The sequence below is a fragment of the Panicum virgatum genome, chromosome 3N, assembly GCF_016808335.1.
Source record: "Panicum virgatum strain AP13 chromosome 3N, P.virgatum_v5, whole genome shotgun sequence".
In the NCBI taxonomy this organism is placed as follows: Eukaryota; Viridiplantae; Streptophyta; class Magnoliopsida; order Poales; family Poaceae; genus Panicum; species Panicum virgatum.
This window is the reverse complement of record NC_053147.1, coordinates 35,878,146-35,904,154: the sequence shown is the minus strand read 5'-3', so window position 1 is coordinate 35,904,154 and position 26,009 is coordinate 35,878,146. Positions and strand designations below refer to the sequence as shown.

The 26,009-nt window shown below is 47.6% G+C and overlaps 2 protein-coding genes and 1 long non-coding RNA gene across 24 annotated transcripts; all 3 read right to left on the bottom strand.

Annotated features, from left to right (window-relative positions):
- Positions 1–850: 850 nt before the first annotated feature.
- LOC120665854 lies at positions 851–5,184 on the bottom strand. Of its 22 annotated transcripts, XR_005671394.1 has the most exons (10): positions 4,230–5,184; positions 3,999–4,116; positions 2,948–3,183; positions 2,707–2,797; positions 2,417–2,466; positions 2,234–2,330; positions 2,073–2,139; positions 1,897–1,962; positions 1,653–1,771; positions 1,303–1,556 (listed from the first exon to the last, which is right to left on the bottom strand). It is a non-coding gene; the product is annotated as an uncharacterized LOC120665854 (long non-coding RNA). The 22 variants fall into 22 exon arrangements; XR_005671391.1 differs by having other exon boundaries at positions 1,897–2,139; XR_005671393.1 differs by lacking the exons at positions 1,897–1,962; positions 2,073–2,139.
- Positions 5,185–12,203: 7,019 nt separating this feature from the next.
- LOC120665853 lies at positions 12,204–14,740 on the bottom strand. Its single transcript, XM_039945537.1, has 4 exons — positions 14,035–14,740; positions 13,469–13,712; positions 12,587–13,395; positions 12,204–12,500 (listed from the first exon to the last, which is right to left on the bottom strand). Exons 1-3 carry the CDS (start codon positions 14,055–14,057, stop codon positions 12,712–12,714), a joined length of 951 nt encoding a protein of 316 aa, XP_039801471.1. The 5' UTR covers positions 14,058–14,740; the 3' UTR covers positions 12,204–12,500; positions 12,587–12,711.
- Positions 14,741–17,743: 3,003 nt separating this feature from the next.
- Positions 17,744–20,157, bottom strand: LOC120665852 (uncharacterized protein At5g48480-like). Its single transcript, XM_039945536.1, has 2 exons — positions 19,770–20,157; positions 17,744–18,287 (listed from the first exon to the last, which is right to left on the bottom strand). The coding sequence occupies exons 1-2, from the start codon at positions 20,054–20,056 to the stop codon at positions 18,083–18,085; spliced, it is 492 nt and encodes a 163-aa protein (XP_039801470.1). The 5' UTR covers positions 20,057–20,157; the 3' UTR covers positions 17,744–18,082.
- Between the last annotated feature and the right edge of the window lie 5,852 nt (positions 20,158–26,009).

Here is a 26,009-nt window from a genome sequence, read left to right as displayed (position 1 = left end):
TGTCTAAGACAATCAGCCGGCCATGTCAATGTAACTCTAACGTCAGTAGCAAAAATAACTCATCATTAAATAAGTAATCGGCCATGAGGCTCATTCCAGCATCCTGACGTACATGAGCAGTTCATCGGTTATTCAATCTAGATCTATACGATTCAAGACAATATAGCCCAAAAGTTATCGGCTAGAAAGCTGATAGGGAACAGAGCACTGTTGATCTCTTGACTCCCTGTGAATATAACCATAAACCAACAAAGTTCCAACTAACATTACCACAAGTATTTCCTAGATAAAACGACAATGATGGCTCGGAAGTTGCAATCCAGAAATACTACTAGTAAGAGATAAATTTAGACCCCGGCAGTCGACTGATCTACCCACAATAGGACTTGATTCCAACGGCATAGGATAGATAACCAAGATTAAGGTGCTACATGCCATTAAATAATATATCATCTATTTTAATAGAATGAAAACTAATCAAAGCAATCTAGACAACGAGACCATAGATTAAAGGAAAATTAGCCGATGCAAACTTAATCAAGGCTAGGGTAAGTGTGATTCTACCACATCTAGCAAGAGATCATATTGATGCAGCCTTACGAGATATGATAAGAATTGATAACCGGTGAATACTATGGATCGAGGCAGAAGAGATGCGTCATTGGTCGAAAATCGAAGGTACTCGATAACTGGTCGATAAGAACCAGATTCTACGACAACAATGCACTTAGAAGTTGAAATCTGGGATATCCTGTGACGGTAACTTGCGGCGAACTGGAGATCGAGGACCAGCTGTTGAAGAACTCATCGAAAATCTACATTACTCCTACTCCTAGGGCAAAAAGGTAAAGGTATTGAAAATGATAAATATGTTTTGTTGATCGACCTGGTAAACCTTTTACAGTGTAAAGTAGTACATATTTATAGCCTAGACTAACTTGCCGTTCACGGCACATCAAACTTGCTAAAGAAGAAATATCTAAACAAACTAATATTAAGATACACGGATTCTAATTTCCCTTACGTAAAATCCATGCTAATGAAGCTTTTCCGATCCAACCACGAACAGGAAAATCTGCATGCTGATTAGCTTGGCCTTCTTCTCATGCGGCAACCTTGCTTTCTTTATTCTAACTAGAACATTCGGTGCGCGATGCGCGCCCTACTGTTTGAACAGTCAAATGCAAATAACCATAATAAGACAATAAAATATATTAAACAGTATGCAGGGTATAAGATGAATTCAATATGAAAACACCACATCCAGTAGGAAGCACATCATCAACATATTAACATAAGTTGTGGCAAGCATATTATCAACATATTAACTATATGCATTTGTTTAATATTTAAATCGAATGTTGCTGAAAGAAACTCGTGTTCAAGTTACAAGCAGAGGGAGCAAGCATCATAGCTGCTTGTCCAGAACAGAGGCAAGTTCAGTTCGTAATGCTTGACAAACCCACTGCCCGATGTTTATCTCTCCAAAGAACATAGGTTAAAGGAACAAACACATCACACTTGACGATGCCTTTCCGAAAGATCCATACTCTACTCTGCTCAAGAATTCAAAAACAAAATTGAATCAAGATTGTTTAGGGGTTAATGAGATTGTTTGACATATGTGTAGGAAGTATAGCTAAGAATGTTACAGTGACATCACAATGAAGTTGCTATATAGGTCACGAAAATCTTCATAAGTTCAGATAACAAATCAGGAAGGGCCCAGCTTATGATCCTCCAATTCTAGTGTTTGCACTTCAGCATATAACTGTTTTATGTTGAAAAGAGAAATAATTGCACTTTACTTGAAGAAAGTAAATAACTATTCCAATGTAGCTCATCAATTGTTGACTCATTTAGTCAATTGAAATAAAATAACATTTCAACACATACTTGAAGAGGAAATATGCCAAGGCAGCAATGATATGCTGAACATCTCAGATATTTTATAATTCCACACTGGTGTTGGAGTTAAGACTCTCTTCAAATATGTAACAATTAACAGTCATAAGATCCATTGCAATCACAAAATTAGATGATATAAAGTTTCCTACTTTAGAAAAGGATACCACAATTTGATCCAGTACAGCCAAGGGTGGTTCAATCTGTCTACTTTTATCTCATAACAGATATAGGCTGAAAGCTTTAGTATGATTAGAGTGAAGTAACCGATAACCAGTCTATTTCATTGACCTGTTCCATTAATGTTTTAAGTAAAGCCAGGTGATACCTAGGCTTAGTAGTCATTTGTGCAGCCATCATCTTCATATCCAGTGCCTTCATCAAGGAGCAGCTTCCTGGCGATTTTCTTATTATGTGAGAGAGACCTAGATAGTTGAATTGTTATGTCGATATGAGGCTAGTTATTTATCATGCAATTGAAAAAAAGTAACTCTGTATTAGTGAGACCAACCTCTTAGTTGTGACATTTTTCTATCTTGGTTGCAGAATTACCAGCCACATCTTTACATGCACCAAAATTAGCATTAGATTGTAATATAGCACAAGAAAAACAAAATACAACATCATGGTTCAGGCGTTCAGGAAACCAGTAAAGAAACACACCATTACAGATAGTGCAGAGAAAATAATAGTGTTGCCATTGGAGTTTGAGAATTAAATCCTAGGCTTCTGAGTGCAGATATCTTAGAATAAATTTCTTGAATTATTCCTGAACAAGATACCCAAGAGTGAAGGGGCTACCTGATTCTTTGGTCTCCAGTGAGAGCCACTCTGCACAATGAATTATTGCCTCCACGTCCTAAATAGTTGTATGGACAGAAATAAAATACCACTATAAAATAGAAACAAAATAAGATCATATTATGAATTGCTTTCTGATTAGTACTACCCACTGAAATGAGTGGGTAGACGGACTCAAAATACAGCCCCTCAGCAGATATTAAAATATATAAAAGAATAAGAAAGCAGAGAAACAGGTAACCTGAGATCCTTTCCTCCATTTATCCTTTGGAATAGCAGGAGACATGTTTTGATTATAACACTTCTCTGTCTTGTCAACGAAACTGAAACTGCACATGAATTGGCTACATCTGAGAACAAATAATCGAAGTAATTCAGATTAAGAGAAAATTGGAAGGAACAAACTTATCTGTCTACGGAACCTTTAGGAGAAGCCATCAAGTATATATGTAGCTGAAATTGTAGAGAGGAACATAGCTGCAGAACAAAAAGGACAAGTATTGAAATGTTAAAATAGAAGCTGCAAACTTCAAATAAGAAATCAAGACATAATTATATCAACATTGGAAAGCAAAACACGAATGCGATATGGAGACAGTAGCAAATATAATCAGGCTGTAACTTCTGACTCTCTTTAAGCCCAGAGACCAAGCAGCACAATCAGAAGTGTTTTAGAACTCATCAAGGAAAATAAATAAAGGATTCATAGAATTCCTTAGTGGTTGCAAACTTTCACCTATTTAAGGTACCATCACTTAGCAGTTCCAGAAAAGGTAAACAGTATTGACAGCACAGGGGAAAAGGAATGCCTAAATGCATGACAGCATGACTAAAAAAACTTCCAGGTCCCAGTCAAATTCAATTGTCAATTACCATTACCAAACATCTCTAAAAGGGTCAAAAGTTAATTATCAGCTGGCCCCAGCTTCTATCCCTTAACAAGCAAGCACTGTTACGACAAAGGTGAATTAACCTTGAAAAACAATAAAAATCCCAACAAGGCAAAGCTTCAATTATGTACATGTGACTGCTTTATTCTAGACCGGACCAGTCTGAAATTTTATAAGCAGGGAAACTTTATTACAGCTCATCAATAGTCATGATTTTTACTTTATTATATGATCGGGCCGACTATAACTGACAGAATAGCGTAGGGCATACTCAAATCCAATGTTTGATAAAGAAAAGAAAATGTCACTGTGCAACCTACATTCCCACTTCTATTTCTCAAATCATATTCAGGAAACTCCTAAAATGTAATAGATTGGGGCAATAAAATATCATTAAATTACCCACTCATAGGTTTCATCTAGTGATGGCGCTGGATACAGGGATGCGAAACTCGTAGTTGTTGAAGCCCTTGTAGATGTCATCCAGGTGCATGATGTAGGGCCTGAGAGCAAGGGAGCTCTTGAACAGTGCACGGACAACCAATCCAATCCACCACAACAACGCAAGAACAAAGGCGTCAGCGATCAATCAAACCATAGTCTCCGATGGGCCTCGAGCAGAAGCAGACTTACAGAGGGAGGTGAAGTCCTCCAAGTTGAAGGAGAGGGACTTGATGTTGGGCTTGTGCTCGACGGAGTTGTCCTTGTAGAACCAGTGCGCTACTCCAGCAGGAACAGGATCAACTCCAATGGCTCCAGCTCCTCCTTACTCCTTGGGCACAATCAGCAGGAAGCGGCTGCAGAGCGATTCAGCTCGGATTGGTTTGGATTGATCTGAGTGAATCCCAAAAGAACTTGCAAGATGGCAGCATCGTCGTCGTCCTCCTCCTCAACCTCATCTTTGCACTCGCCCTCGTTGTCGTAGGATTGGAGGAGGGAGCCACTTGTTTCCATGAAGGTGACCGTGACCTCGGTCTCACAGGCGCCGTCACCCTCGTCGTCAGAGGAAGAGGAGGGCAGGAGCTCGTCGGAGTGGTGCACGACGGAGTGGGCAAGCCCCTACCGCTCCGCGTGCCCGCGGCGGGGCTGCACCGCCTCCTGGTTGCGAAGGGGGACAAGCGCCGCCTGTTCGAGCTGTCTGTGCGCTCGCGCAGCGCGGCCAGCCTCGCCATGTCGGTGCTGTGCGTCCGGACGGCAGCCGCCGCCGGGGCCAGCCCGTGGCCAGGAGGAGAGCAGGAGTGGGCAGATCTGGATCCAGCGGAGCGAGCGCGGCGACAGAGAGTAGGAGCGGCTCCCGCTACCTCGCACGCACGCCGGCAGCCCCGCGGCCACGCTTGCTCGTGCGCCGCCCGGCCATGCGCCTGACCTCGCCAGCGCGGCGGAGGAGGGGCTGCCGAGCGCACGGCGGAGGCGGCGCTGTGGAGGAAGGGCCGAGCGCGCAGGCCCGTGGCTCGTGGCCCGGCTGTGCGGCGGAGGAGGCCCTGTGCCGCGGCAGAGGAGGGGTGTCGAGAGTGGGGGGGCGCAGCTCCGGCGGAGGAGGAAGAGCGCGGTAGCGGGGAGCCGGGGAGGAGAGGAAGGGAAGCGGCGGCGGGCAGGAGCGGGGAGCCAGGAGGAGAGGAGGGGGTTAGGGTTCCGCTGTGCGGGAGGGGCCAAATGAAAAATGGCTCGCGGGTGTTTTTTTGTAAAGATAGCAGGACTATCGATTTTTCTCTTCTTCTCATCGAAATAAACATTAGTTTGGGGGTTTATATGGAAAATAAATGAATCTAAGTACTGTACCGTCAGGATGAGCTGGGTTTTGTTGTGATTTTAAGAACATTGAAGGGCTTTTCTGTAAAAACGCCGGAGCTCGTGGGGAGTGTGGGAGCTCACACGCATTCCGTTTTTCCCGTCGAACGCGGAGAGAGGAGCGCAGGGGAGGAGGTTTTAACCATTGCGATTACCTTGCCACGCATGTGCTGCTCCTGCATTCATCTTTCCTTATTCCATGGGTTCATTGGCATCACATCTTCCATCAATAACAATAAAATATCTGTCCAGGTGCTAAATCATTCCCATCTTTTTCCTTCACGTGTGACTAATTACATAATCATCTAGCTGGAGCCAATTGGGACATGGACCGACATAGAAGTGCAGATTCCATTCTTTATGCCTCCCGCCTTCACTATTAGAAATAATATAATCCGGCCAGAATGCTAATGACATTGGAATAGCGAAGATTCTTCACGAGATGTGCATGCAAGCTCTATTAGCTTTCTCCCCTTGCCTCCACGTGTGAACTTTACATACTTGCATACTCCCGGCTCCGTTAACAACTGCTATTAACTATCGGCTTTCATATTGACACAAATAGCCGATTGCTTCATAATTTAGAGAACATCAGATTTACCAAAATCTGGTGTCAACGCAGCCCTCCTCTTCCCGTTTCGGAGTATGAATGCTTCATGCTTCGAAGCATTGCAAATCCATTGTTCTATCTGCATGATCACTTCACGAACTCGACACCTCAGCTCTTCTGATACTTTTCTTTCACAGTCGATGTCTTTCTTTAAGCTTCTTCACCAGAACTTTGGCCTCGCGCCATTATATAAAAAAAAGCCTCGCGCCATGCTGTGTTGTAAGATATTAAATTTAAATAAATTATTATTCTTCTTTTAATTACTTTAATATCATGTACTGTAATGCTTAGCAAAATTTATAATTATTTACCAAATTGTTCCTTGTATCATACTTATATATAATTTTATTCCAAATTTATGATCATGTACCTAACTATATATTGAAGTATTATTGATTGGCATACTCTAAGTTAAAATTCTAGCTTCGGATCCAAACGCACCCCAGATGTTCATATCATGCAGTGCAGCCCATCAATGTAAGTTGCACTTGCAGTAGATGCTAGCTACTCCCATCAATTGCAAGCCGGCTAGCCGCACAAGGCAGTACGGCACACCACTAGCGCCACACGGTGTATGGCCGCTTGCTCCTCCAGTAATCTTTTTTTCTCTTATCTTGGTTTTAATCTGAATTTGTCACGGGTAGTCAGCTGAGCTTATTGGGCCATTTGGGCCAAAGTACTGTAGTGCATCGCGGTACTATAGCGTCGTACTAGAGTATTGGGTGATTTGGGTTGTTTGTTCTTTCTTCATTGCATACCTCGATTGATACATCTCTTCTTTTTATATAAAGAGACTTGTTTAACCCCTAAGTAACTTATCCAACCAACAAACCTAAAGTACTGGCAGCGCTACAGTACCGCGCCACACTACAGTATCTTGGCCCAAATGGCCCAATAAACCCAGCTGACTACCTGTGACAAAATTTGTGTATTATTTAAAAGTCTAAATAATTAGCTTTATTAGAAGTTGTATAACCAAGTGAAGGTATGCTTGAATCGGTACTATATTTTAAAAATTTGAAGCCCACTAGGCGTTTTGCGCCCAGGCCTCCAATTCGTGGCTGTGGCTATAGGCCTACAGCCTCTCGATCGATGGAGAGAAACACAGGGGAAGTGTTTTACCGAGCTAGCAGTGCAACTCGGATCGACGTCTAACCGGGCTGCTGCTGGTCGCAGGTGCGACTGTGAGTAGAAGGATCGTAGAAAAGCCCTTCCCCGAACTCCGGCAACGCCCGCGGTAAATATCGCAAGGTGGAAAAAGAGTTGTAGCAGCATGGGCCCACCTGCAGCGACTCACGAACGGCTTCTGTGACGTGAGCGGACTAATATTCCATCGTCTTAGGGCATGTTTGGTAGGGCTCCAAAGCTCAATTCCACCAACTCCAACCAATTTTGCAGTCAAACACCCCAACTCCAAAACTTTATGGAGCAGCCAAAACTCTGGAGCTGTAGTGCAAATGGGCCTAGAGTTTTGGAGCACCTCTTCCGCAGCTCCAGACCTTCTCGTTTTGAACCTGGACGTGGAGTTGAAAGGTAATTACCCACTTTTGCCACTCGTTACACAATACCGGTTCATTTTTTCTTTTCCCATCCCCCACCCGCTTCCACCCGAGCGCAGCCAGGAGCGCCTCCGCTCCTCCTGACCTGCAGCGACAGGGCGCGCCGGTGGCCCTCCTCCTCCTCGCCTTCCCCTCCGGCGCCCTCTCCAGGTCGCATTCCCCTTCTTCCAGAGGCGCGCCTCCCTCTGCTCGGGCCTCCCTCCGCTCCTCCACAGGCGAGGTCGCCCCGACGGTGTCGCTAGAGGAGACGGGTCGCGCCGCCGCCGGTAGGCCTCCTCCTCCTCGCCTTCCCCTCCGGCGCCCTCTCCAGCCCTTGTTCCCCTTCTTCTCCACATCAATTTCCATGGCCCCCTAACCCTAGATCCGCCTACAGTGGATTCAATCCGGGGAACGCTGTCACCCTCGCCGCCTCCTGTCGCTGTGGAGCAAGACCCGCCCTCCACGACGCCGCCGGAGCTGCCTCCGACCTGCGTGGACCAGCGGCCACCCTCCAGGAAGCAGACAAGGTACGTTCTTTCCCTCTCTGCCTTTTTCTTATTCTGTGCATCAAAATAGCTTGTAGTAAAATTGTAGTAAATTGTATATGTTAGTTGGTATAGATGCCGGAAATTGATTGGAACAATGAGAACACCCAGATTGTGTGTAAATTGTTTGCCGAACAAGTTGAGAGGGGAAATCGACCAAGCACATACCACATGAATGCACTTGGTTATGCTGAGGTTGAGAAAGGGTTCAAAGATAGGACAGGTCTTGACATTAGCAAGAGTCAGCTGAAGAACAAGTGGGACAAGTTAAAAGAAGATTATAAGGCATGGAAAAAGCTTCTGATGGAGATTGGAACAGGTTGGGACCCTGTAAAGAGGACGTTTGCTATGGATGATGAATGGTGGAAGAAAGCTAGAACTGTAAGTGTATCTTGGTACTATTTTTACTTTTTTTGTTCTTCTTTGTTCTAATTTGTGCTTGTCTTTGCCAATTTTAGGATATACCTAGATGTGGGAAGTTCAGGAAGTAACCCCTTCAAAATGAAGATGAATTGGCAAGGTGTTTCGCAGGCATCACTAATATTGGTACCGACCATTGGTCACCTCTCTGTCCTAATGTCGCAGCACCTCCTGTTGATGGTGACACACAAGAAGACATCCAACTTTGGGCCAACAGATAATGTGTTCAATGCATTCAGTGTTGATGGACAAGATGAAGAAAATATTATTTCTCCTTCCCCTGCTAGTGGCAAGAGATTAGCAAAGCCTATGAAAGGAAAAGGCAAAGAAAAGAAACATAAGACAGAAAATGCAATCCTCATTCAAGAAGCAGTTACAAGTATGGCTAGCTCAGCTAATGAATATGTTTCAAAGAGAGTGGGAAAATTTTCGATTGACCAAGTGATGGAACTTGTGATTGCTTGTGGTGCCAACTTTGGGAGCAATGAACATTACATTGCATCTGAATTGTTTGTGAAGGAGCAACGGGAGATGTTTATGACCTTGCCTACTAATGAGATAAGGTTCAATTGGTTGAGGAGGAAATACAATGACAAGTTTAAAAATTAGAATTGGCTAGCAATGAGTCGGGTGCTTTGCATGATACTGAGTGTCTTATACCATGCGTTGGAAGCTGATGCGGAAGTCTTCCCACATCCTCCTCAAGGTACAATTCTTTCTTAAATCAAATCGATGCTCGTAATCTTATATGAAATTCTTATGATGTTGTTACATGTAGGCAAGTATTATGTTGTTGATGCCGGCTATCCTAACCATCCAGGTTACCTAGCTCCCTACAAGGGTGAGAGGTATCACTTACCTGAGTGGCATCGAGGTACGGAACCAAATACTCCAAAAGAGAAGTTCAACCGGATACATTCATCTGTTCGTAACGTTATTGAGCGCTCATTTGGAGTATTGAAGATGAAATGGCAGATCCTATATAAGATTCCTCGCTTTTCAATGCTAACACACAAAAAAAGATCGTTGCTGCTACCATGGTTCTTCATAATTTCATACGTGAACATGCAAGTGATGATGATGATTTTGCTAATTTTGATCGAGATCCAAACTTTGTGCCTACTATCCCTGAAAGATATAACAAATGGGCTGTGTCTCAGCATGCCTCCGATGCAGATACTGATGAACCAAGCTTCGTGACTATGGACACATTCCGTGACAGTATGGCTACATCCGTTGCAATTGCATGGAATTAGTGTAATAAATTTTATTATTATTAACATGTTATTAGGAATATTTGTGTGCGGCATATTTGGTTGGAGACATTTTATTTTTGGATCTCTTATATATTTGTATTCTATTTAATGGAATATTTGGTTGGAGATATTTTTTGTATGTACGGCAAAATTTGTTGTGGTCATTTCCTTCATTGTTGACACATTCAAACAAACTGAGGACAAAAAAGACAATGCACCATCAGAACCCCTTTTCTGGAGCTGAGGGCACCATCCATGCCAAACACACCTTTCAGCCAGCTCCAACTCCACCCAGAGCTAGCTCCAACTGGAGTTTTAGACCAGAGCTGCTCCAGGCAGAGATGGAGCCATGCCAAATAAGCCCTTAGTCCTACAAAAACAGCAAGAAAATTGAGAGGGGGAAATCGCATTGTTCGGGTGTGTGTGTGGGGGGGGGGTGGGGTGTGGGGGGACGGACACTGCTATATCTGCTGCTGGGCCACTAGTGAGTGAACAGGCCAGAAGGCGAACCCGCAGCTTGAAGGGCCAGAATGGGTAACAGCATTTACAGTAGGTGTGTGAACAGGCTTAGCCCATGTAAGAGCAAGGATAATAATTTAGCTCACTGCTGGCTGTAAGAATATTTGCAGCCTACCTATCAGCCTACTTGTAAAGTGGTTAGTCTATTTATCATTAATGTATGGCACATATGTGGTTCTTGTATCAAAGCAGGCTGTAAGCTTATCTCACTCCTCTCCTCTCTCCTCCACCTCATCATTCAGCTTATTTACAGTCTGCTATAATACTTGCTCTAATAGCTATATATATGAGATAAGGAGAGGGGAGAGAGGGTTGGAATTGTAATTCCAACAAGTACTATCTCTACTAGTATCTACTACTATTCAGTACGCAGCACTTCTACTTTCCTGTTCATGAGTTCAGTCTGCCCCCATGGAGTCGGCTCTACATGTTCGTGGCAATTTGACAGTTTCCCTGTCGTCTGATGCCCTACCTTATGCAAGCATCTGGAGAAGCCACTTGTGGCCGATTGTCTTAAGGGCATCTCCAACCCACAGACATCTACCGTCTGCAAGTTTTGAGAATTAACAACACAGACAGCTTAATAGACAGTTTTTCCAACCCACATACAGCTGCTGTCTATTTGGCTATTTAATGCTTGGAATGTAGCCCATGATCAACCATGAATAGTGTAGACTATTGTGTGCCTATGTACCATATGAATAAGAAAGCATTTGAACTCTCAATATTTGACCACGTTAAAAAATATTGCATCATAGTATATAAGATAATTCAAGATACCAATGATTTAAATATTGCAACCGTCCATACAATGATAAAGAGACCAAGTATAGATAATTCACCCATTACATATATAAATAAAGTGATCCATTTTTTTTCTTTCCATAGCGCTCCCATATGTGCTCGACTAAATCATTCCGGAGTTGAACATGTGTTGTTCGAGCACGAATATGTGCATTTCTTCGAAGTACATCTGCGAAGTCAAGGTTCGGATTAGATGAGGTACTTACTTCTGGCGGTAGAGCAATTGATGCGCTACTACTTTGATTCAAATCCACTGAAAATCTGACTAACTCCTCATCTTCAACTATCATGTTGTGAAGAATAACACAAGTTTGCAATATGTTGACAACATTATTCCGCTGCCAAAGTTGTGCTGGCCGACGGACAATATCAAAACGAGCTTGCAATAAACCAAAAGCGCACTCGACATCCTTCCTTTTCGATTCTTGTTGTTTTGAAAACAATTTGTCTTTCTCAGTGTAACAGGAAGAAAAAAAAGAAAAAGAGAGCAGCAGGATCATTCCAGCAATGCTATGCGCATGGAAGCATCAGAAAGCTACTCACCAAAGCATCACTGAACTGACATACAAGAAGGAAAATGGTTTCAGTTTCAGACACTCAGACTACTAAATTGATTTTTTTTGGAAGACTTACAAAACTGAAATACATGGACAGAACAGGTTGCCATGAATATGCTAGATTTAGAATAGGTTTTCATGGACAGAGCAAGTCATGGAAGAACAGCAAAAAAAAGAACACAATATATTCAAGCAGTCAACAGTGCAGAAAATACCTGACTTGTCTTCACTGAATTCATCATATTCTCCCACGTCTCCAATGTCTTCAGATGTGACACAGAGAAGTCAAAGATCACCAACAAAGATGAGACACAGAGAGTTTTAAAAAATAATTCTTTAGATGTGAAAGATGGGCATTAGCAGTACCTTGGTAACTTTCTTCAGATGCTGATGACATGGCTACAGATGCTGATGACATGGCTACAGATGCTCATGACAACCTCCTGCGACTGCACAGGCCAACAATTATATATATGCAGTGTGAGGAGATCAACAGGCTGCAGCCTTTCACATTCACATTGCAGGTTCACACTACATTCAGAAAAAAGCACCCATTCACATTGACGTTCAGAATAAAAGCACCCTTTCACATTCACATTCAGAAAAAGGACCCATTCACATTCACATTCACATTGCTGGTTCACATTCACATTCAGAACATAACAGAGATAAAGTCTGTAGCAAAAAAAGCCCAAAAAAATCCCAAAAATGACAAATTTTATGACTTTCATTCATGGCATCCAGTCTGTAGCAAAAAAAGCCCAAAAAGTCTACTTGCTAACATTCAGACTAATGCAGCATAGCTGAACTCCACGCCAACTCCAATTTGCAGTCCAGTGAGCAGCTCCAAAATGGCCATCCAGTCTCCTGCTCAAAAAAGCCAACTCATGAATTAAAATTGAGAAGCAGCACCCATGGTCAGTATAAAATATCTACAAATGCATTAACCTCACCTCAGCTAAGTTCAGGATAAAGTGTCTTCTTCAAATGCTTTAGCATCGACACATGATCAGCTTTTTCTTCATCGGTCATTAACCGTACATCTTTTACCAAGAGACAGTTGTAAGTATCCATCATCTTAGCTTTTACGTCTAGATTCTTGGCCTCTTTGTGTTCCTTTGCTGCAAGATGAGAGTCTTGATGATTCCAACCTCTCTGCTGATAGCTTTTGCTGCATTTCCAAGACCTTCATTCGATTGGCTTGTGCTTCTTTGAGGAATTGCATTTCTTCGTCATCAGCTAGGTTTGCCTCTGCAACCTTCCCCTTTGATTCGAAGAGTGCCTTTTTTGTTGCTTTCTGGCCAGGTGGTCTTGGATTATCATCTCTGTCCATGTCCTCTGCTTCATCGCTTACTTCATCAGCAGCTTGGTGTGATGTTTTCCTTTTACGTGCATCTTTTAGCCCATCATTATAGGTTTTCCACTTTGGCTCATTTCTAATAAGATACCATACATCCATTAACGTGAAACGGCCTAACTTCAACTCAGAGTTGTCAGCCTCATAGAACCTTTGGGCTTCAGCAATCCACTTTTCTTCATTAAAACTGCTTGTATATATCCTCTGAGCTTTCAGATAAGCATTGTGGAAAAGATCAGAGAGCTTGTTTATCTTGTGCCATCTATCCTTTGCTTGCTTTAGAGTTCTCCTCCTAACACTTGGGGTTGTAAGGTTGTAAGTATCAATTACATCATTCCAATACTGCTCCTTCCTCCTGTCATTTCCTTGTACCGGGTCCAGGGAACATTTCAACCATGCACTCATCTGCAATTATAGTAAAACATATTGAATTGAGAACAAATAATGCTTCAACAATACTAACTTGTACTTAACTCACCAGTCTCGAGTCTTCATCAACCGACCAAATTATACGTTTATCGGTCCTAGCAGCTCCTCCATTGTCAGCATTGACATTGGCATTTGGATGGGACATGGGAGGACCAGTTGCAGGCACTGATGGTGACCGGTTAAATATAGCTTGGTTGCAGCTTGCACCAACAAAGTGAAAATTTGAAGGTAATTGGTCAGATTGGTTTTGCAACATGCTCGTGAAACCTCCAGGTGGAACTGAATCAGTATCCCTGCATATATAGAAAAGTCTAAACTATTTGCAATATACTAACTGATTGCACATTTGCAAATGAACAGAGGTAAAATTTTCCAAATGAATAGATGCTATCAATCGAGTGCATGGATCAGTTTTACTGTAATTGCAGATGCTATCATTCTCAGATTTTTCCAAATGAACAGATGCTATCATTCAACAGACCAAGCAGGGATTAGTTATCTAATTTACAGTGAATGAACAATTCAAGTATGACTCGATTTCCACATAATGAACACTACAAAGTAACAATTGATTTCCAGAGAATTCACACTACAATTGATTTTCAGAGACATTACCAATTCGATGCATCCGAATGCATCCATTGATGTTCAGTTGATGAGGCGGCAGCGAAGCTTGACGGCGGCGAACCATGATGGTGGCCGGCGTGGAATGGGCTACCAGTGGAGGTCGGGGCGGCGGAGAAGAAGCCACCGGTGGACCGAGGGCCGGCGGTGAACTGGCCACCGGTGCTCGCTGGGACGGCGGCAAAACGGCCGCCGGTGCTGGCTGGGGCGGCGGGGAACCAGCCACCGACGGACCGTGGGGCAGCGGCGAACTGGCCACCGGTGTTGGCTGGAATGGCGGCGACGCATCAACGGGGATGGAATCCGCCGGCGATGTGCCTCTGCGACCCAGCGCCGCCGTACCTGCCTTCCGCTCCCGCGCCGCCGGCGCATCCAGCACCTTCCGTGCCGTGCGCGTCGTTTCCTCTTTCCGCGGCATGGCGGCCTGCTGCTGCTTGCGGCGGCCTGCTGCTGAGCGCGACTGCTGCTGCTTGCGTCGGAGGCGAAGGCTGGGAACGAATTTATCTTGGTCTGATTCGCGGAGTGGCGCGCGCGGGAGTCGATTCCCGGGCAAAGGCGCGCCAAAAATCGAGCGGGAGCAGCGGATCCATCTGAATCGACGGTGACTTGGGACTGGAGCTCCAACGCGTGGGCTGCCGTCTCCTCATTCTTGGAGAGCGAGCGGATGCCGTCGACTGCTACGGAGACGAAGGTGCCGTCGGACTAGGCCTGGGCATTCGGTTCTTCGGTTCTCGAAGAAGTTCGGTTTCTCAAAAACAGAAACCGTTTGGTTCTTTTCAAGACTAGGAACCGAGAAATTTCGGGTTCGGTTCGGTTTCGGTTAAAATTGATGGAACCGGACTTTGTTGAGGACCCACGAACGCGCACCGCCGCTCGCCGTCGGCGGCTTCCCTGCAAGTAGGGATGAAAGCGGTCGGGATCGGTCGGAAAAATACTCTAACCAATTTCGTTTTCATATTTTAATTCGGAAACGAAAACGGGTACGGGAAAGCTCGGTCGGGAAAACGAAATCGGTTATGCGGGATATCGAAATCGGTACAATTCGATCGGAAGCATGTCGATAACGGTCGGGAACCGGTACTCAAAAGCGGGTATAACAAATCATGCAACCACTTCAAATGTTCAACTCGATACAACGGTTGCAACTGTACATAATACACTGGCAAATAGTATCATAATCGAAAGATAAGTAAATGCACTAATACCACGATATAGTTCGCATCACAGGGGCATCACAGGTTACAACATTAATTCATTACACAAGATACAGTATCGCTTCTCTATTGAAGAATCAACATCGTACACGTTGTAGAGAAAAACATTTACATGGGCCCCTCCATCTCTTCATCGCTGTCCAGTGTCCACAACATCGTCCTCCTGCAACAAGCACATAGCACACGGACACGGTACGGAGGGAGATAGTGAATCCGTGAGGTACAGAGGGAGTGGATCTGAGAGGGAGAGTCAGAGAGGGGAAGGGGGCGCCGACGACCGACTGCAGAGCAGGTCCGCCGGCCGCAGGAGCAGGGGCCCCGCCACCAAGCACATTTGCCGGCCGCAGGAGCAGGGGCGCGGCAGCGGGAACGGGAGCCCCAGCCGGCGCCGCCCTTGGCCGAGGTGACGAGCTGGCTCCTCTGCTCCGGCGGCAGGTAGAGGGCGCGATGGGGGCGGGCGGCGCCGCGGCTGGGTGTCGGGCGGGCGTGCGGCGCAGGCGCGCGACTGCGCGAGGTGGGGAGGCGCGATGGGGATGGGGGCGTGCGGCTGGGCGATGGCCGATGGGGATGGGGGCGTGCGGCTGGGAGAGAGCCAGGAGGGATGAGGGAGCTTGGGAGGGTGGGACTCGGGAGGTTAGGGTTTGGTGGAGGGTGGGCGCGCGAATGGGCCTTGGGCCGTGACCGTGAGGTGCGATGGCTTTGACTATTGTGGGCTGTTTTAATTCGGGAATACCGCGGGAAAATACCGAGTTAAAAACGGGATCCGCTAATTCGGTCGGGAAAAGTCTCCAACCGATTTCGATCCCGATTTCGCCGAATTTTTCCGAATTTTTTCCTGATTTCGTTTTTTCCCGAAAATACGGCATTCGATCGGGAAAATCGGGATACGGTGTCGGTCGGTACGGGATTTTCCCGTTCCCACTTTCATCCCTACCTGCAGGGGACGGGCGCGCCACCACCGCCGCCTGGACTGTCGATGGGCGAGGACCCCGGCTACCCGGCCGTCGTGCGCCTGGCCTGCCGGGAAGGCGCAACGCCGTCGCGACCCGCGCGCCGGCTGGCCGCATGCTCCGCTGGAGGCCGCTGGGGAGGGCGGGCCCGCGGCCGGGAAGGGACCGCGGCGGTGGTCAGGGAGGTGCCGCGGCGGCGGGCGGGGAGGGCGAGGCGGGATCCGGTCGTCGTCGCCGCCGCTGCTGAAGCGCTGGCCGGCGAGAAGAAGGAAGAGGCTCCGGCAGCCGTCGAGGAGAAGAAAGAAGAGGCGGCTCCTGCAGCCACCGAGGGGACCGCCGCCGCAGTGGAGACTGCACCCCGGGAAGGTGCCGCAGCGGCGGGCGGGGAGGACGAGGCGGAGGCCGGGGCCGGGAGGTGCCACGACGACGGCCGGGGAGGGTGAGGCGGAGGCTGCAGGCCGGGGACGAGGAGGGGCAGGCGGGCAGCGGCAGTGGCCGGGGAGGGCGAGCCGGCGAGGTGGAGGCCCGGGGTGGAGAGGGGACGTGGCGGAAGCCGAGAAGGGGCCTCGGTGGAGGTCGGGGAGGGCGGGGAGGGCCCTGCGCGGCGGCGCCTGGCAGGCGCCGGCCGTGGGGGTGGGGTTGGGGGAATGGGGGCTGTTGGGGGCTAGTGGGGCGGTGGTGGGCTGGTGAGTAGTGGAGGTAGGGTTGTGTTTGGGCCTTGGGCCATCTAATAGGTTTATGGGCTGAATGTGTGATGTGCTCGGTTCTTCGGTTAACCGATTTTGGAACCGAAACCGAACCGAGTATTTTCGGTTCCTGAGAACCAGGAACCGAAATGGAACTGAAATTCTCGATTTCGGTTCGGTTCGGCTCCGGTTCTCGGTTTTTTCGGTTCAGTCCTCGGTTCTCGGTTTTTCGTGCCCAGGGCGACCGGCGGTTTGTCTAACTGAGGGGATTTTTGCTAATTGGCCATCAAATAGACGGTAAAAGGACAAGCGTTGGAGATGCCCTAATGAGCTCATGCTTGCAACACAAACAAATTTCGACAAGTTTCACAGGAAACAATTCGATTCGATTCCATGGGAACTGTGCCTCCAAATATTTAACTTGGAAAATCGTTGCAAACAATGTCCGGAGATAGTACTAATGTTTCTGAAAGTTCATGTTCGGAATACCATATCAGACCTGGTGGCGGATGTGGGATCCGAATCTGTGCCAAACATTGGCTAATCATTGAATCCTTTTGTAGCAATGGAAGCCAAACCGGCAACTGCAGTTCACTGCCTGAATAGATATTTCTGCAGCATCAAACAGAGGCACGTTGCAGGCTATTTGTGGCTATTTGTCTTCGACGATTGATCTGTATGGTCAACCGAGCACAGGTAGAGATCGCCTGTGGCTGGACGCAATCTCAACCGCACAAACGAACACGAAAGGAGGCCTGTCACCATGGATCTCGTCCTCAAACCTCTCTTCCCAAACGCAACCACATGAAACATAACACCATTCACGGCAACCTCACATGAAACACCATCAGAAACAACGATGAACTGCCCAATTACCTACAATAACACCATTAACCCATCAATGTTCCAAGTTCCACATCAATGTCCAGACGCCAGGACCCATACTTAAACCATGCTGAAATTTAACGACGATCAGAGCATCCACCGACCACTACTACACTGACTAACAAAGTAACAACACTACTACCATCACAGATTCACAGTCCACAGTCCACAGATTATTCTCCATATCGCATGATATCATCCTTGAAGACGCGTTTTAGCGACGGCGACGGCGACCATCACCACCGATCTTGATGAAGTGCTTCAGGAGCGCATCATCCCGGCGGCGGTGCCCAGGACCGACGATCTAGGCGCACTTCTTGGCAGAGGTGGAGGCGAGGACCCAGGTGACGCCGAAGGGGTCGACGAGGGTTGCGCCCAGCCCGCAGCCGTCCTCTGTGACCTCCCCCTGCAGCGCGCCGCCGGCTGCCGCCGCCTGCGCCGCGGCAGCGTTCCCGTCGTCAGTCTCCAGGCGCAGCACGAGGCCGCTAGAGGCGGCGCCCTCCTTGCCCCTGCAATAAAAGAACAGATAGGGTCTGTTTAGTTCATTTTGCAAAAAAAAATTTGCAAAGGAATCTTGGTCAAAGTAATAAATGAAGTCTATTTGCAAAATTTTTTACATAGATGGATTGTAAATCGCGAGACGAATCTAATGATGCTAATTAATCCATGTTTAATCAATAATTAGCAGATGGTACTGTAGCATCACTGTTGCAAATTATGGATTAAGTAGGTTCATTAGATTCGTCGTCTCGAGATTTACAACCCAACCATGCAAAAAGTTTTATAAATAGACTTTATTTAGTACTTCAAATTAGCAAGATTCCTTTTCACTTTAATGCGTTTACGGCTTTTTTGTGTTTACATGTAAAGAACTAAACAAGACCATAGTTACCAAGTGTGAGCGTGTAGCAGAGCTTTGATGTCCAGTTATTTGCAAGGTACTACAAGTAAATACTATTAAGGGCGCCCTAAGTTCTCAAAATTTTTCAAATTTATGCCTCTCCCTTTGGACACGTGTATGGAATAGGAACAAGTGCATGGAATACTAAATATAGTTAAACAACAAAACTAATTGCACAGTTTGGATGTACACAGCAAGATGAATCTTTTGAGCCTAATTAGTGCATGATTAGCCACAAGTACTACAGTAACCCATTTGTGCTAATGATGCGGTCAAAGCCTCAACTCGCGGTTTCCAAGTGAGTTCTGAAATTAGTTTTTTAATTAGTGTTCTAAAAGTCCTCCCGACATCTGGTCAAACGTTAATTTGACAAAAAAAAATTTGGTTTGGAAACTAAACGCGCCCTAAATAGCAAAACATGGTACTCCAGAATACTATTTATCAGAGATAAAAAAACATTTTCATCATTTTCTCAAAAAAATAAGAGATGAAAGGTGACAAAAGCTTCTTTTTTTTGAAGAGATGCCACTGCAATGAGTGGATCTATTATTCCCTAGAAAAAATGTCAATATCTGAGTAAACACACAGTAGCAAATTCATTTCCTGTGTGCCTTTGCAGTTTCCAAAGTAGACAAAAGTACAGATGATCTGCAGACAAACAAAGTAGCACAAGAAAACAAAAGAAAAGGTAGGCTTCTATTTTCGTGGTGTTCCACACCTTCAGATCTAACATTAATAAATACAATGGAATCACATGTGGGTAAACAGGAATGGGTACTGATTGACATAAACCATTGGAAAATAGTAGTTCTACATGTTCAAAAAAAAGGAATGACAGTTCGTTAAAACTAACTGGATCTAAAAAAACTGAAAAAAAGGTCCAACTGCTTCTCACCAACACAAGTACTCCATAAACTATGTCTCTCCCGTAAAAAATGGAGCAGATGTTTACAGATCTATGAACTTTAACACAAAACATTTGACAAAAGTCGAAACAGCAGTGCATCTACCATGTTTTACAACCCAAGAACAAAAAAGGAACACAAAACATAGGAACAAAAAGGGTTTAGGGAGGGTTTCCGGTGCTTACACGGCGGGGACGTCGTCGCCGGCCTGGTCACAGACGAGCAGGGTTGCCGCCCCGACCTTCAGCTCGGCGCAGAGCAGCGCCGCCTCCTCGCCGTCGCCCTTGCGCTTGGGGTGAGTGGAGCGGGACACCTCCTCCGCGGCGAAGGCGGCCTTGTAGAAGGCCACCGCCTCCTCGGCGCGCCCTGCCGGCACCGTCACCTGCACCTTCAGGCCGGTGAACACCGCCGGCGCCGGCACGGCCGCCGGAGCGGCGAGCACCTCCGAGCCGTTGGTCGCCACTTCCGCCATTGCTCGGTGGAGAAGATTTAGCTCTGCTTCACTGTAGTGTTGCTTTCTCCTTGGGAGCACAGCAGAGTGGGGCAGAGGAAGGACCTGTGGGGGTTACTTATAGGGAAACCGGAAATGGTCCTGGTCTCCTAGTCAAGTTCTTTTATCTTCTGTTTGTTGTTCTAATTTTTTCCTACAAAGGGAAAAACTAGTGTCACTGACTACCCGGGCCCACCACTGACCACAATGAATTGGACCCACGAGATAGTGTATTCTAATTGGATGAAAAGAGGAAAAACTAGAGTGTCACTGACTACCCGGGCCCACCATTGACCATAATGAGTTGGACCCACGAGACAGTGTGTTCTAATTGGATGATTTTGTTGCTCCTTGGGTCTCGTTAATATTGGCTCATAATTAGCGTGTTTTCTTTGTTTATTGTCGAGAAGATAAGTCTCTGCTATGATGAGGCAAGTTTGAAATAAATGTTTGGTTTCGGTAATCTTGATCGGCTAGTAAACCCGGGATCCTGACATGCCCGACTCGTGTGAAGGGAGGCCCGGTAATCCTACTGGGCCAAGAACGGGACGGCCCGCTAACCGTTGCGGGGAGCAGCCTTCGCTGCTAAGCCGACGAGTTCGAGAGACCGACCTCCCGGGACACGTGGCGGCCCCCCGACCTAGCGCCCCGGGTCAGAGCCATGTCGATGACCCGGGATGTGCGCTCCAAGAACGCCACGCCTCCTACAGACGTGCCGGCCAAGATAGGCCTCGTGAAGGCTCCGGAACGCCAGCTCCTCTTATCTTGCGGTAAGGGCTTATGCAGCTGGACTTCCTGACAAGGGGACAGCACCGCTCGCACGGGCCCTGCGACACAACGGGAGGGGCCGTCCACATACGCTGCCCTCCTCCCGCTGTAATGATGGTTGCCTCTGCGCACCGTCTCATTAGAGCGTGACCGGACGCCCCCGGCCAGACCTCGGTAAGACACCTCTCACCGGGCGCGCCGTCCGGTGACAGGAGCTACGTAAGACGGCCCCTCGGACAAGGGACGTAGGCTTTGGCGGACAAGACCGGAAGCGACCCCGAACGACCACCCGAGTGATCACGCCGCCCCGACTGAGCCAGGATGTGACAACACCGGGAGGACGCGTTGCCCAAGAAGATCGCCAGGATCATCCCTTGCCCAGAATATCGCCAGGATCAAGCCTGCCCACTCCCGACCGACCGAGTGGGCCCCGACGACTGAAAAGGACGAATCGCACCCCGACGGTGCGATGACATAACACTAGATATCTATAATGGGCCCCACCTTGAACTATAAAAGTGAAAGCCCCCACGTAGGAAAGGGTTGGACTCCCAGAGATCCAGCGCTTCTTGACCAGCTTGTAAGCTCCCCTCTAAACGTTGAACACCCGGGCTCGAGAGTAATAGAGCAAGAACACCAACCCCCATACTGAACGTAAGGCATTTCAGGCCCGAACTAGTCTAAATCCTCGAGTCTTTGCGTGTTAGACCATATCCAATCAAGCGCACAACAAATGAGCAATCGAGTAGTTTTGTAGTCGCCCATTTCCCGCAGCGACACATACATAGGAATGAAATTATTGTTCCGTTTCAGTACCTTTGTATGTTTTCTCATACAATAACCTAATAATAATGTATAGGAACATACCAATGATGAGCCTTATGTTTCTACAACAAGAATGGCGTGTTTATTTGTTTGTTATCGATAAGATAAGTCTCTCTTACGATTAGATAAGTCTGAAGTTAATTTTCAGTTTCAATAGGTGTATTTGCCTTTGCGTAGATAAGTACAAAATTATTATCCATTTAAATATCTTTGTATGTTTTTTTCTAGAATATCATTGGAAGAGATAGAGAATGCAAAATGTGTTTACAAATACCAAAGAATCAGTGTGCTTTATTTGTTTATTGTCAACAAAATAAGTCTCTTCTACGACTACATACGCCTAAATCGATTTTTGGTTTCGATAGCCTTATTAGCCCTTTCATAGCTAAGTATAAATCTTTTTGTCTCATTTGAAATTCTTTGTTTTTCCTTTGTATTACAATAGCCTGGTAGGAGATAAAGAATTTAAAATCAACAGAAGACATAATGAAGTTGAGCATTTTTTTTGCCAAAAAGAAAGTGGCATGCTCTATTTGTTTATTGCCAAGAAGATAAGTCCCTCATGGGATTAGATAAGTCTGCAATTAATTTTCGGTTTCGATAACCTTATCCGCCTTTGCGTAGGTAGGTATAAATTTACTGTTCTGTTTCGGACTGTTGTATTCTTTCGCTTACGATAGTCTAGTAATAGATGGAGAATGCAAAATGTACGGAGAGCCTTAGTATGTGCCAAAAGAGATAATAAGCATCATATCTTGGTAACGTAGGCCTGTTTGGTTCTCAAAAGTCCATGAGCTAATTTTAATTTCTGGGCTAAAACTAAAAGCCCCTTCCTGTTTGGTTTGAGATACAAAAAGTCCTAATGAGGTGCAGAAAAGACCAAATTACTCCTGCATGCATGGGTCCAGCTCCACCCCTCCTCCTAGACCTCACCAAACACAAGCCGTCCACCGGGTGAGGCATTTCATCGAACACAATGGCGGCCCCCGTCGCACCCATGCTTCACAATAGTGGCGGCGATCAGCCATGCCATGGGGACAAGCCCGGCCGCCCACTTGCCGGCGGGCGGCGCCACCCGCGCATCTCCGCATGATGGTGGCGGCCAAGCCCGCGTCCATCTGACGCGACAGGAGGAAATGGGGAGGCCGGACGCGGAGGCCGCTCGCGACGCGGTGGAGAAGCACCGAGGCTAAGGCCGCCGGCGCGCGCGGCGCGCAGGCCACGGCGGAGAAGGCCCGAGAGGCCACGGGGACTGCAGCCATGGCGGACGCACGGCTCGCGGCGCCGGGATCTGTGGGCGCGGGCGATGTGGGATGCGCGGTCGAGGTGGGATGCGCGGGCAGCGGGTGGGCGGTTGCGGGTGGATCTGCGGGCGCAGGTGGAGCAGGGTCGCCAGCGATGGGATTGCGTGGCCGGCGTTGCCGGTGGCCCTTGCGCGGGTGCACGGCTCGCCTCGGCTCGGAGGCCATGGCACGCCTCCCTCCACGGCCAGAGCTCGAGGCCCGCCATGGCCGCCGCCGCCATGGCCTCCGAGCTCGAGAAGGAGGCCGGCCGAGCTCCGCCGCCGCAGATCCACTCGAGGTCGACCGGAACAGCGCCGGAACGAGGGAGGGGAGGGAGCCGGCCGAGCTCAGAGCGCCATGGAGGGGAAGGGAGCGCTGGCGAGGGAGGGGAAGGGAGCTCCGCGGGGCGCCATGGCCACTGGCCCGAGCTCGGAGCGCTGCCGCCGCCGCTGGACCTGCGTGGATCTGCGGGCGCGGCGGGCACGAGCGGGTGGAGCGTGGTCGCCAGCGGCGGCCCTTGCGCCGGCGGCGCGGACTAGGAGAGGGGGGCGGGAGGGGGGGTCACGGGTAGTAGGAGGGTCACGGGGCCTTGCGGCGCGAGGGGGGGGGGGCGGGTCGGGCTGCACTGGGAATCGTGCGTGGACTAGGGGCAGGGTGGAATAAGTCCCAAAAGCACTTCTCGAGGGACTTCTCAAGATTTAGTCCCCAACAGACTTTTAGCCCCAAAAAATCTCTCCCGTTTGGTTGTTTAGTCCCAAAAGTCCAAGAGACTTATGCAAAAGTCCCCCAAACCAAACAGGGTCATAGTCTACCCATATACGTAGTTCTTTCCACAAGTTCTTGTAGATACATTTCACAATCTCTTTTTGTAGAAACATGTAGTACATAGATTTTTAGAACCTTGTGAAACGTGGAAAAATCACTGCCGTTGCATGCATAGTTGTGTGCGTGTGGAGTACTACTTGGGAAAAAAAGGAACCAAACCATTGAACCACTAGTATAAACCAAATTTCAGACGGGGTGTGCACATGACCAAAACAAAGACGTCGCGGAAGAGAGGCCGAGGCGTCGCCGTGTTGGGTCGCCATTTATTTCTAACGTGCCGGACCCTGACCAGTACCGGCAGGTGTACGCGGGGAGTCCACAAAAAAAGCCGCGAGCCACGGGACGGGAAACGAGACGGCCCGGCCCCGTTGGCCGGGCGTCGTCGACGCCTGGTTGGCCTGCGTTCCCGGTTCCCCACCCCAGCAGGCACACCCAACCGGTTGCTGCGGCTGCGCCGCCCGCTCTCCTCGTTCGACGCGCGGCCGCGTGCGCCCCCGGCGTCACGTGAGCCAACCAGCCTGCCGCGCCGGGGCCGCCTCGGCTTCCGTTCCTCACTGTCCCTCTCTCTCTGCTTGCGTCCGGAGTTAATGGCGCGCCTCCCCACTCGCCCACACTGCCTCTGCCGCGGCCGTGGCTCCCACCGGGGAGGCGGGGACGCGCGCGACTCGGCTCGTCCCCTACCCGTGCCGCTTTCCGGCGGGGCCCGTGGCTGCCGTGCGCGGCTTTGGTTCTCGCCGCGCGGCCGCGCCGGATGGGGGCATGGTCGCATGGACTTGGACCGGTGTGTGGGTGGGCGGCCGGACGCCGGACGGGATGGCGATTGGGGAGTCGCGCCGGGTGATGGGTCGGCCCGGCCGGCCAGGTCCCTCGCGTACACTTCGGGGCTCATCAGGGACGTGGGGGGCCGAGCCTGCCTGCCGTCTGCGGCAGCCACGCACGCGGGACCCGGCTGGATTGGACGGTTGACAAGTCTCTCCCTCTCTCTACGCTCGGTCCTGTTGACCGTTGCTTTGATAGCACATACTCCCTCCATACCCAAAATACCTGACGTCCTGGGTGTGGTATTCGTTTTCGCAAAACTTGACGTTGTGGCCGTGATACCCCGTCCGTGGACGTGTTTGCCCCTGGAGTCTGTTCGGCTCCCTTCCTTAATTTCTTCGTTAATCGCGCCAGCAGCAAAAAAAACTTTGCAGCTGCCAGAATTTGAACTCAGCTCGCCACTCTCATTCCTCCGCTCACGCTCACTAGCCAGTTGGGCTTGGTTTACTTTCTCGTACAGAGAGCAACCGCAATCATATTTATTAGGGGCAGATATGGAAAACTAACCCCTAATTAATGATTTCTTGGTTACCACAATCATGTCCTAAACGTCAAGAATTGTGGGTATGGAGGGAGTATTTCATTAAGAAGAATACGCCTGATCACGTATTTGATTTGAATCCTTCTTTCAGCAATATTTTTTAGAAAACGTGACTAAACATGTATTTCATTAAAAAGAAAAAATTTAAAAACAAGAGTTCGGGTGTCGGAGCACCCAACCAAACAAACAGAGCAAACTAGCAGGCCTGTTTAGTTTCCATCCCATAAATCCATAAACACAAAAAAAATTATCACATCGAATGTTTCGACACATGTATGGAGTACTAAATGAAGTCTATTTATAAAATTTTTTGCATAGATGGGCTGTAAATCGCGAGACGAATTTAATGAGCCTACTTAATCCATGATTTGCAACAGTGATGCTACAGTAATCATCCGCTAATTATTGATTAATCATGAATTAATTAGCATTATTAGATTCGTCTCGCGATTTACAACACATCTGTGTAAAAATTTTTATAAATAGATTTTATTTAGTACTTTAAATCAGTAAGATTCTAACGAAAAAAATTTGCACTCGAAAGCCTGAATGACATTTACAAACGTGCGACCAGTGTGCCGACCCAAAGCCAAAGCAAGCTTCTCGACCTGCGAGTAGCCAGCTGAACCCATTGCACCGCTTCGTCAGCAATAAAGTCTAGTAGCTGGCGACTAGTTCTGACCTGATGATCAAAAACCCTCCTGGCGGTGTGTTTAGATCCCACAAATTTTCCAAACTTTTCATCATATCTCCTATCACATCGAAATATTAAATATAACAAATGACTCATGCATGAAGTATTAAATGTAGTTAAATAAAAAAACTAATTACATAGTTTTGATGTATTGCGAGACGAATCTTTTGAGTCTAGTTA

What these genes read in the sequence shown, in the direction of transcription:
- LOC120665853 (XM_039945537.1), bottom strand. Translation starts at nt 14,057, where the DNA reads ATGCATTCGGATGCATCGAATTG. An exon ending in CATTCGGATGCATCGAATTG is followed by an intron (nt 13,713 to 14,034) that starts GTAATGTCTCTG and finishes CTATATATGCAG; the next exon opens with GGATACTGATTCAGTTCCAC. An exon ending in TTGATGAAGACTCGAGACTG is followed by an intron (nt 13,396 to 13,468) that starts GTGAGTTAAGTA and finishes CTATAATTGCAG; the next exon opens with ATGAGTGCATGGTTGAAATG.
- LOC120665852 (XM_039945536.1), bottom strand. Translation starts at nt 20,056, where the DNA reads ATGGCGGAAGTGGCGACCAACGGCTCGGAGGTGCTCGCCGCTCCGGCG. An exon ending in GGCGACGACGTCCCCGCCGT is followed by an intron (nt 18,288 to 19,769) that starts GTAAGCACCGGA and finishes CTTTTATTGCAG; the next exon opens with GGGCAAGGAGGGCGCCGCCT.